The sequence below is a fragment of the Anopheles maculipalpis genome, chromosome 3RL (assembly GCF_943734695.1).
Source record: "Anopheles maculipalpis chromosome 3RL, idAnoMacuDA_375_x, whole genome shotgun sequence".
In the NCBI taxonomy this organism is placed as follows: domain Eukaryota; kingdom Metazoa; phylum Arthropoda; class Insecta; order Diptera; family Culicidae; genus Anopheles; species Anopheles maculipalpis.
The window spans coordinates 18196229-18208789 of record NC_064872.1 but is presented as its reverse complement, the minus strand read 5'-3'; the positions used below and the strand labels follow the sequence as shown (position 1 = coordinate 18208789).

Sequence of the window (12561 nt, the reverse complement as noted above, 5' to 3'; positions counted from 1 at the left end):
TTAACTCTTAACATCTCTATTTAAATTGTAGCCAAAGTAAAAACAAACAACACAAAGTAAAAACAACTCCAAGCTTTCAGGCAAAGCGTTCTTCAATTGAAATCAAACACTTCTCATTTCGTCCTCAACAGGTTTAACGGCGAAATGTTGCTTGAGCCATTTTGATGGTGGTGGTTTTTGATCCAAATATCTCTTCTTCAATCTCAACACTGCTCTCACCATCCAACAACTAAGACTTAACATTTCCGTCGACAGATTTAACATGCAAGCTATTATGCCGCGGTACTGTAGCAGCTTTCTCATGTAATGATTCTTCTCTTGGAACTCGGAAAAAACCAGAGACAACACAACAACAGCAACAGCTGTCAGCTAGAGGGCACCCTGAAGCCGGTGCAAATAATCGAATCTTTTTCTTCGATTACACTCATAATTTGCACCTCATTCCATTGTCACAGTACCTTCTCTTCTCTTACCCATAACCATCCTCATTTCATAATCCCACCCAGATACAATGTCTGCTTTACCAGTGGAGGTTATCCCTCGCCACAACTTATTTCCAAGAAGTTTTCCTACAAGTTTACGCTTACCGGCTCTTGTGTTTTTCTCTTTATGATCACTCAACATCAGATAACGACACAAGCTGACTGTGAGTCTTGCGTAAGGATTTTTGCTTCGGACTTAATTCTTGTTGAGAAACATCATGCCAAATGAACTTCGGCCAGCTTGTGAGCAACTTTTTTTTACGAGACAACGAGACGAAAAATCAATGTACAAAGAAATATCCGCTGCAAGAAAAGTATCAAACGACTTGAGTTTGGATTAGGAGACAGCTTTAAGGAAAGTTTTCGTTTGTAATGTTTTTTTTTTTTTGCTCTGGATTGCAACTGATTCTTTAAGCAGATTATTGAATGGTTAAAATGGTATGGTATACTTAAATATGAATGACAATACGACACTGGACCGTCATTATTAATTATAAAAATAAAATACTTCAATATCAATCAAATTAATTATATGTGTTTCTTACGGTAGTAAGAAATTTTTGAATAAAATATTTTTTAAACTATCAAACTTCCATCATAAGCATTTCTAAGCTTTATGTTATAAATCTCTCAGCCAAATGGTATTAATAGAGTCAATTAGAGTAATTAAGAAAAACTTTTTGAGCTAAAATTTACACAATTATAAATCAATACCATTATTCCTGAACCAATTCCATCAGTGAATGCAACTCACTGTGAAAAAAAACTAATTCTTATACTGCTAAGCCAAACAGTCCTTTCCTTCTCTCCTCCTGCATTACTCTTGATATTGTTCGATTGCATTACATCTACCCAAACGCTCTAATTGATCGATTTTAATCAATTAAATGATTTTCATAAAAAAAACTAATTGAATTCCAATAAAAATTAGCTCATTCGTAACTTTTTTTATGCATCGATTACGTACACACGTGAGATGAAAATAACTATCATTTTCATCTGTAAAGTTTCTGCAGCAAATCATATTTTCGCATCAATTGCATAACACGTTTGCAATTCATTTTACAATTACTTTACACAACAAAATCGATTTCTATGCCATAAATCATACATCGTTACGAATCAATCAATCCGTCCATCGTGGGTTGATTCAGAACGAACAGGTACCCAAACGCTTGTTCTCCCACGAAACGCCATATTACAGAGCAAATTGATCGAAAACGATAGCAAATATTGACACTTCCAGTGGCAATCATTGAACCGTAAATAAACCAATCTACATCTAAATCCGTCCGAAAAACGTACCATTACCGTAACGTAGTAATATTTTTACCTCTATCACGATCAACAACTTTGGCACCGCTAGGCACCATCGGTCCCGGACAGCCAATAGACAGATTTTGACAAACTTTTAACGCACGAGTACATTCCCCTTCACAGTGCTTCGTTTTTTTTTTCTTGAAGTAAAGTAAATACGCCCCAACCGGTAAAGGTAAAGCTGAAAAAACCAAACCGTATCTGTCTTGTTGTGACCGGCCAAACCGATCCGCTTTGCTAAGTAAACCGATATAAATCAAACTCAGGCCTAATTTATGTCCCAACGGCGCATCATGCGAGGGGAAACGGGGGAACAAACGGACATTTCGTTTGGAGAAGATTAGAAGATGAAGCAAAAAGCGAAGAGTTGTCAAAGAAAATTCGATCGTTTGCTACTGGCTCTGATTGCAAGGGTTCCGCTTTCTTCTTTTTCTACAAAATCAGTGAAAACTGCCGACATTAAATCGGATAAGCAACGGTTGTACCGTGACCGACGTGAAATTTCTCTCTCGTAACAACTGACTTGTTGAGCAACAATTCTTTGGGTGGTAAACATTTGCACAAACTACACCGGTCGGAAAATCTTCAACGAAAAGTAAAATACGGAACGGAACCGAATGAGACTTAAGAATTAAGAGCAAATGAAGGGAAAAAAATCAACAAAGCGTGTATAACTTATGCTCTTGTCAATTTAAGAACCCTCCTTCGTTGACCGTGCAGACAATGAAAAATGGGAAAATGGTTTGCTGCTGTCTCAAAATCTGTCCCACAGATTTCATTCATATTTAGCAAAGTCTACTGATTAAGACTTAAACCTTGCATTGCGAAAAAAAGCTACCTTAAGACGGTAAAATTCTTTTCAACCAAAGCTTTTTTCCTTCCTCGAAATAGAATTAGCAAAACCGGTTTTCGGGAAACCATTTTCCTACCCCTCGGTTTTGACATCAGCCCCCCGATTCGTTCGATTTTATTTACTTGCTCTTTCTGCAACGCTGCTTTAATGCGACGCAACAGTGTGCACGATTGAATGCTCTAGCATTGCTGAAAGTTAATGCCGGTTGGCAGTTTAGGTTCGGTTCGTTTTGCCCATCCGATTTCCTTCCCAATCGTCCCACCTATCTATTAACGTCATGCACCACCAGGCGCCTCCATCGGGACCAAGTTAGGCCCGGGAATTAGGGTGAATGCGTATGCCCTACCCGTTTACCGGTTGGACCATTCCAACTTGCTGCCGTTTGGTTCACGTTGCCTGTTGTTACCCGGGAGTTGTCGAACCCGTAATAAAACGTGACATTAATAGTCATCGATTTATGTGGTCCACAACAGTGCGTTTGCGTTTGTATTTACATTCGATTGCATGTTGTTTAGCTTGTTCGTACACTGCAGGTTATGAATCTTCTTCCAGTTTGGTAGTGATTTACTGTGGATCGGTTCATAAATTCGTTCTCCAATTTATGGATTTCACTGCGGGGAAAATTTGCGCTTTTATTTCCTCTGTGACGAACTGCTGACGTAAGGGGAATCAAGAAAACAGTGTTATTTTTTAAGAACACTTAGCTATAGAAAGCTTACAGAGCAGAGCATTGAATGCTGATAAATAATAAATAATAAATAAAACCAACTTAAAACAATAAAAAAAACATATTTGAATCAAGTTGAGTAGTTCGCATTGATCATCCAGCTGTGAACAATGTACAGCATCAGAGGCCCTAAGCGAATAAAATCGGGGTCATTGGCTCAATACCAGAATGAATCTGTCGACCAGGTGCCAGCAGGTTCTATTGTGAGCCATTCAATTACTTTTAAATTAAATCTGTTTTGTTTATTTTCCATCACTGGAACAAAGCACCGCCTATTGGCGATCACCTGGGCGATCGTAGAAACATGTCATTATCATTATTGTAAAAAACAATTAATTGAAAGGGAGCAAGCAAATAGAGCAATAATTGTTCGTTGAAAGTTCTATTAATTTCCAATGATTATGATATAAATTGATTGAAAACAAAAGATTCCATTAAAATAATACAATCGAAGTTTAGTACACTCTCATTAAAGAAGGAAAATCTGCACAATCCTAGTAAAAAAAACCCAATAATTTAAATTTGTTCTACACAAAACCTTCTCATGTAAGCTTTTCAATGCGACAATCTCCAATGACTTTTGTTATATCTACAAACTAAACCATTCTAACCTGTTCGCACCATTTCTCTTGCAATTTTCCCCAGATACCATAATGAATTTGAACATATCTATCCGTACGGCTGTACTAATCATGGTTCTCGCCCTGGTCTCTGGGACAATGGCAGCAGTCAACGCAACACGCAAGTGTCCCAACGATTGTGACTGTGATGACAGGGAAGGACGCTATCGTACGGTCTGCAACAAAGGTATGTTAATCGAATAAATACACACACGCACCACAATTCATTAGACACTCATCTTCCCAGCCTTCGGGGGAAGGAAGAAATGCTAGCAAAGCAAAGAAAACACACACACACACCCATTAGTGTTCGAAGATGATCAAATGAACACAATAAAGAACAATCTGCTGCCAACAAATGAATAGCTTTAGGCAGGCTGTGTCAGGAGGAACAAATGTCTGCCAGAAGGAATGAACCTTCGCAAATCTATAGAGCTATGTGTAGGATATGTTTTTGTTCTTAATTATCGTTAGATATGCCAGTGCAATTATCATTTGAAGCCATGAAATGCCTTTAAGGTGTGTGGCTTTGAAGTAGTACTTTTGCATAGGCCTTGATGCCGTTTTATCAATTCCAGATGGTAGTTTTTAAATTCAATCAATCACCTTTGTATCGCAACCGCAGGGCAATGAAATACTCATGAAATTATCAACAAAATATTGTTCACTTTCACTTCACTTTCTTTTCCTTACTCTCCTTATTCGTTTCGCAGTGGAATGGATCATTCCGCCACTGTCCCATTTTGATCCGGACGTCGAGATACTCGTAATCTCAAACACGCGCCATCCAATCAACGTGGGACCACAGTTTCAGTTTTTCAAAAAGCTCGAAATCTTACGCATCATTCACGCCAACATACCCTCGGTGGGCGATCGTTCCTTCTGGGGCTTGGTACGGCTCAAGTTGATTGACATTTCGCACAACAACATCACCCAGCTAGCGATGGAGAACTTTCGCGGGCAGGACAATCTGATCGAGCTCGATCTCTCCCGCAATCGGTTAGATAACATCGCTAGTGGCACGTTTGGTCATTTGAAGGTAAGAGGATAAATACAATCGAACTGTTATCTTGGTAATCTGAGAATTGCTATTTGTTTTCTTTTCTCGACAGGAACTCAAAAAACTTCATCTGATAGATAATTCCATTACCGAGTTTAATCAGCGGTTGTTCCTGCATCTGGCTAAGCTCAAGTACCTGGACCTAAGCCACAACTCCATCGACGATCTGCCACCGGAAGTGTTCAAAGATGTACAGGTACTGTAGTTTTCCAATTCCTAGCTTAAGCACGATATCGAACATGTTTAACACAAAGTGCGATTTTGATTTTATTCCAGGATTTAAAAACACTCAAAGTACGAGGATGTCGCCTGTCCAACATTAATCCACAGATTTACAACATTCTTTCCCACTTGACAGAACTTGACTTGGGTCAAAATCAGGTAAGAATTAGACGAATATTTTATCAACTTGGTATTCATTCTTAAGACCCAACAAAATTTTGACTATATTTAACCAACTTTATCCAACAGATAAAATTTCTTGACCGGGAAGAGTTTAAGGACTTGGTGCATCTGGAAAAGCTACGCCTCGACGGCAACCAGCTTTCAGTGATCGTCGATGAACTGTTCATTTCCCAAAGGGGTTTGAAATATCTCGGTAAGTAGAAGCCGTCACGCCGTAGTAGTCTCTCCAATTTATTCAACGAATCTGGTACTTTGATCCGCACTTCATTCAGATATTTCCCGTAACCGGTTGGCCAAAATCGCAGACCGAGCATTCGAAAACCTGACCAGCCTTATACATCTGGACGCTTCGTACAACAAGCTGTCCCACATTGAGCCGGCCTGTTTCCGCCCGCTCCGGAACCTGCAGACGCTTAACATTAGTGGGAATTTGCAGCTGGATTTGAGCGAAATGGAGGACACGATACAGGTGTGTATCTACACGATCATCTATCATTACCTTGAGGCGCATGTACATACTGCACCCGATAGCTATAAATGTCTACCCTCACAGCAGGATAACGAGCACAACGTCCAGGGGGTTTTTTTTTGTTCCTTTACACCAAAAATATTCCATTTTTTTTCTTACCTTCCTAGGTCATAAAGAACATCACCGGGCTGATGGTGTCCGATATGGGCGCGTTGCCACCGAACCTCTTCACTCCATTCCTACGTCTGGAAACTCTCAATCTGTCTGGCAATCATATCGATAACATCACGCTACAAATCATCGAACCATTGCACCAGTTGAAGGTAAGTTTTCTCCCGGATCGTCGTGGGTGGCAGGATTTATCCGTATTCACTCTTATTCGCTTACGGAGGATGGGTATGCCATACTCGTCTAAGGAAATGGAACGCCCACAACAGTGGGGAATCTTTGGAAATCTTTATCTGCAGATTCATTTTTCAATAACAATGGTGGTCTGCTTATGATGCAGAAAAAGATAGTTCGCGCCACCGAGCACCACCATTTCAATGAGTTGCACAACGTATGAGAAAGGTGCATCAATATTAACAGCCGTAATTTTATACATCCTGAAACTGCTACTCACAATCTTTCACAATGATAAACAACCAGGACGAATGTAGGTCCAGGAACTTCAGCGTCAGCTAGTGATTGCTAAGGCAAGATCCTGATTTTCCATCCCGACTATTCCGCTACACTGCAGACAGACAATCAGGCAGGAACGGTGTGTGCCGGTTTCGAAACATCATATGTCGGCGTTTCATAATGCAAAACACGACGACTGTACGGTGCTGTACTCAACCAACGATGGTAGAAAAGAATCATTGCTCCCAGTACAAATTTGCAACCACACCAACCATCTCAGAATCTCAAACCAGTGGTTCTTCTCGAACCAGTTCCGGTGGTGCAAAGCGGAAATGTAGTGCAGCTACACTTCAAATCTTATCACTGAATCCTGGGTATATTCTGATGGAAAAAAGCGCATACCAAACCACATACACACACACACACATCCAGGTGGTGTAGGTGCGCTAGAGAATAAAACCGAGATCCAAACTAGTATTTGATTTCCTTTCCAATCTCCTTCACCACACACCGATTCTCAATCAACCGACCCATTGTGCGGTGGATATGATTTACCGAAAATGGTGTTGCTATTTTTTCCCCCATTTTCCTACCTCACGTAGCATAGCTATAACTGTATGGGTTGTGTGGGAACGAATTAGGATATATACGTCTGCTGCTGCCGGAAAAATCCAATTTTCGGACGATAAATAGGCACACCAAAAACAAGCTTTTTTTTCAAGGGAAAACTGAAAGGAAAACAGGGAAAGCTAAATACACATCTTGCTGGAAAATGAAATATTTGATTTATACCATGTGCTTGTGTTTACTATCAAGCGCATACACTCAGGCTGAAACCACCGCAAGATAAACGTCGGTTTGCTCCATAAGTCGTTTTTCAAACTGCATACGCCATTTTCAGGTGGTAATGCACTTCTGGCAGGAGTGGCGAGTTGCTTCCACTGTGCAAGCACACACCTTGCTTCACAGAATGTAAAAAGTACATTTCTTTACACAACTTAAGACGCCAACACACACAAACCGTCAGAAAAAAACCCTCTTCACATAAAGAAGTTATTGAATTTGAAGTTTTTTTTTAAACTTTATTGAAAATAGTGAATATCTTGTAAACGTGTGAAATTCGACGGAAAATCGATTTCGAAAACTATCGCACCCGAATCTACTGGGAAAAAAGTGCAATTCGCAACGATCGATCCGAATTTTCCGAAAAGGTGCGTAACGTTAAAGTCAAACACACCATCAATCCGTTTCCAGTGTCAACCGCCGGGGCGGAGTTCGTTCAAAGCAAATCAAATCATGCAATTGAAAACAACGAGCAGCGTACTGGTAGCAATTGACCTGTCAGCGAGCACGACCCTGTGACGACGTGTCATTGCATTGCATCAAAGCGAACACTAACGCGGGTAACGAGTTACCATACCAACAGGGCTAGAAGCACATTCATTCGAGGCTCATGTTTGCTGTCAGCTTTTTCATTCTCCACTGTAGTAAGGTGGTGTATTTAATGTCTTGTCTCTTGGTTTTCCCTGTCTAGTTCTTGGATCTGTCCCGGAATCAGCTAAACGGCATCCCAGAACGCTACGCAACCCAGCTCGCTAAGATCACCGACGTCAAGCTGGAAAACAACCCCTTGATATGCGACTGGTGTCATATGGGACCGCTCATCACACAATCGAATAAGGTAAGGTTACACGTTACACTGCACTATACAAATAGGAGCATTCGCACAGGTTGCATATGTCCATCAAACGGAAACACCAGATTAGAGAGTCATTTTCACTGACACCGAAAAGCATTCAAAGAGACAAAAGCCGGGAACCTTCCATTCTCTATCAACATCGCTTAGCCGTTTAGTGCTAATTCCTTGCCCGGTTGCTCTGACTTTTTTTTTTGTTGCAGCTAAAGCCCCCACGTCTTCCCTGGCAGGAAGTTCCACGTTGCTTTCTACCTGAACGGCTTCGCGAGGTGCGCATCGACGGGCTGCACCAGGACGGTGTCGAGGACTGCATGGAGGTGATAGTAGACGAGGATCATGATGCTGCCAGCACGTCGCACAACTTTCTCGAGCAAGGTATGCCGGCTAGGAAGGAGCTTATCTGGCAAATTTCGATTCCCAATCTAGCCTTTACATATGCTGTTCCGTTTTATCTTCCCTTGTCGGTGTAGCGGGCAGCGTTAGCATACTGGCAGCCTGTGGGCTGATAATATTCATCATACTTGCCATCATCGTCGTGTCCACGGCACTCTGTCTCTCGAGGCATCGGGCGCGCTATTATACGCACGAGGATAAACGAGGTAAGAATCGTTGCACTGGGGGATGGTTTCCGAAACTTTACTCCATCAGCTTTTATGTAAGTTAAACTGTCGGGTGGAACATTATAAGTACTCTGGCAAGCAGTTGATGTGCACCGTCGCGATTGAAGCGTTGAATAGGAGCAGTGTGAGGATTCTACAGACTTGTACAGTGTATTGTGGGTGTTAATGGACATAATATGTAGAAAATGTCACTTTTTCAGCGTTTTTGGCATGTAAACATGGAACTTGAAAAATGAATGTCATCAAAGTTTTATGATACAAATTTAATAAGTTGTAAGTAATAGTCAAAGTCGATCCTTGTAGACTTCAGCTCTCAGTATTACTAATACGAATCCTTCTTGGATCCGCATAAATAAGGTCAAGAAGTTGGGCCTCTAAAGCAATGCTATGGCTCAATTAACGTGATCAGATTCTGAATCATGACATTAGAGAATTATTTGATGCCCCCAAACTACATCAAACAAAAATTGAGAGTAAAAGAACTTATTATCAATGAAAGGACTCCACAATACAATGCATAATTATTGTTCAAAATTAATAAATGGATTCCAGAAAATTCCAATCATCACTTGAAGTTAAGTAAGAACATGCACAAACTTAAAATCAATCATTTCTGAAGTGTTCAATCCTCCATTACAAGTCAATAGGCTCTTTGGATGTGCTACATGGCTAGTTTTATAAATTAAACATTGATTAACTACATTTCTTTGATATTTTTACCACAACAAAAGCAACCAAGCTATCCTCCTTTCTTCCATCGAAGCATAACGCAAATTTTGCATCCTATTTCGATTCCAACCCCACAGACACAATACTCGAGAAAAATGCCGAAACGCCCATCATCACGACCGGCAGCGAGATCAACTTCAAGTTCCCGTACAACGAGCGTGTCTGCACGATCGACGAAATGTGCATCCCACCGCCACCACCACCGCCCGGCAAGCTGGCCCCGGCCAGCATCGAACGGTTTGATTAACGAACGGAACCAGCGGTCCGTATCGGGGCGGATGGGCTTCTTCCATCCACCACCACACCCGATTCGGTCGCCGAAACCGTTGCCCTGATCGAGCTAACGGGCAGCCATCCCGGTTCGAAGGACTCGCTACTGTCCGCAACCGATGGGCACAGTACGCGAACCGTCACCATTAGCAGCATATCGCAGTGTGCCGACATACAGCCGGATGTACCGCCGACGAGCAGCGGTCCCGCTGCGAAACCCTTCACACCGAAGAGCATCCTTCGAAAGCGTACCGACACGGGGCTCTAGGTAACGGGTGCGGGGTGCGTTGCATCCGATCACCTACACTGTAAATAGTTTCATCCCGCTGACGGTTCATCCGGGGGAGTGCCGATGTACGTCAGGTGAATTTTATGCATTAAGAAGCACCCTTAGGAACAAAACCTGTTTTATCCTTCGAAGTGTATCGTAAACAAAACAGGAAGCGTTTAATCTAAGCGAACTCGTGGAGGATGTGAGAGAAGTGTGTTATTAGTTATTAATTATAATTATGCGGGTTTTAAGCGATGAGGTTGACAGATTGCACACGGTTTGCGGTGAGGGAATTTTGTGGATGAGACGATCTGTTCTGGCAACAGGCCGTGACGTGTGCAGGTTTATTATCGTGTGAACATCCGAGTTGTACATACCTATACACAACAACCACACACACACACACATACTTGATTTTTCTTCGATTTTTCCACCGGCAGTCAAAAATGAACCAACCCGTCAAATGACTCCCTGGCGTTCTTCTTTCGATCGTGCGTGTACGTTTTGCGTCAAAACTTCCCTTTGTTCCGTGTACCATGGAAGGCTGATCCTGTGAATCCTCTTGAAGTGGATATTTGGGAAAATCATCATCATCATCATCCCGGTAAAGGCGTATGTCTGCACTCGAGGCCTCCCCAAATCCCTACACCGAGATTAATGATGTGCGTTTGGGGAGGATTTGTGCTTTTTTTCTTCTTGTGCCGTTCGTTTTCCCGTGCGTGATGATCCCACGCGCGACTCAACAGATGCGGAACACTCGCTCGCAAGCGTGTGTGTGTGTGCCTGCAGAGTGGTGTAGGTTTAAGCCTTGTTCCGTCACTTGCTCGACTCTGTCACGATGACAATCATGATGGGTTTATAATTTTACAACCCAAATCCCTACCGGTCGACAGTAACTGGCGGGGCGGGGTCCTTCGATTTGTGCATGTTTGTTGGCTTACAACCCGTGACATGATTCAACGACCTGTGTGCTAGCCGGGGGTTTTGGGATTATAACCTTAGGGATTGGGGATGGGATGTGATGCGATTAGAAGTGAAACTGACGCTGAGCATAGTTTTCGTAAAGCTTGCTATTCATTTATAGCACAAATCAATGTTCGGAGCTCTCTTTTAGCTATGAAACCATAAATTTGTCATACTAAACTTTCTGGATGCATGTGATAAAAGCGGTCAGATTTTGCAACCAACCCGGCACACAGACACAACAAAACTAAGCCAAATAAAAAGCTTTTAAAAATGCAATCAGTTACGAAATCTACCAATGGCATTCGTTTACTCAATAGGCTTTGGCGTGCATAACAGGAAAAATCGGACTACAGAAATACACCAAAACCCTTTACGCGACAGCGAAATAAAACTGTATGAAAGCCAATTCGCGCGTGCACTATGACAGTGTGGTTGGTAGCAACCTATCGTAAAATATATGACAGAGCATGGTTCAAAATTGTACGCATTTTTTTATGCCCCTCATCCGATGTGCGGTGGCTTAGAATCCCCATCGGAATGTTCTTGCGTGGTGGCGTTTTTGTTTTTATTTTACGCGCTTGTCAACATAAAACTCCGACACAGTAGCAGCGGCAACCACAAACGTGTTGCCGTGGTGAATTGGGCTTACGGTCCCCCGTCGAATGTTACCAAGCGCTGGTTAACGAACGCAAAATAGCAACAGTAACAAGAGGCCGCGTAGTTCCCCATGTACTAGCGTGTAGCAGAGAAAGCCACAAACCGAACTGTGTAACTGTGTTTTAGAACTGGGAACGAACGGTTCCTTTTTTTTTTGCTGTTGACCCCGTGATGCCCTCTCCAATGCCATTAGGGAAAATGTCATCAGAGTATTAAATTCCTTGCTTCGTTTAGGTTTTATTTTAGGATTAAAAGTACTTTTCCTATTTATTTAGCAATGGTGCCCCTGACGGCGGTTTTTGTTCCCATATTTATTACTACAATATTGGGAATGCGAAAAATCCAGTACGACAGCGCGAGAGTGTTGCATAAATCAGACAAAATGGTCAACATTTGCTGGCGGGAAAGTTGCCGCCCGGTAGAGCACTGTCGATTGCTAACCGTTTAGGGTGGATCCATTGATCTAACAGGCCATTTGCACTGCTATAGACAGATACTTGTGTCTTTGCTTGTCCGCCGGTCGGGCAAACATTCTCCTTTTGCTGCTACAGACGGACCTAGATTTTGATATATAGGGTGCTATTTGCACAAAACGCCGACGGTCGGTGATTGTGGTGTATGAAGGCTTTGTACGCACATTCATTCCGCTTCGTTCACCTAGACGATCTTGCATCACTGTCGAAGGTAGTTTGTATCCTTACATCGAAAGGACTTATTTTTACTACATCGATCGCGTGTAACGCTATGCATGGTACGTGTTTACATTATAACGCCATATTTATAACCATGTTGACAGAA

The 12561-nt window shown here is 42.0% G+C and overlaps 1 protein-coding gene across 1 annotated transcript; it reads left to right on the top strand.

Moving 5' to 3' along the window:
* Positions 1-4098: 4098 nt before the first annotated feature.
* Positions 4099-10133, top strand: LOC126560449 (insulin-like growth factor-binding protein complex acid labile subunit). Its single transcript, XM_050216407.1, has 11 exons — positions 4099-4186; positions 4713-5038; positions 5112-5255; positions 5336-5440; positions 5531-5657; positions 5737-5933; positions 6101-6256; positions 8089-8235; positions 8454-8625; positions 8721-8849; positions 9677-10133. Exons 1-11 carry the CDS (start codon positions 4099-4101, stop codon positions 9844-9846), a joined length of 1761 nt encoding a protein of 586 aa, XP_050072364.1. The 3' UTR covers positions 9847-10133.
* Positions 10134-12561: the final 2428 nt, after the last annotated feature.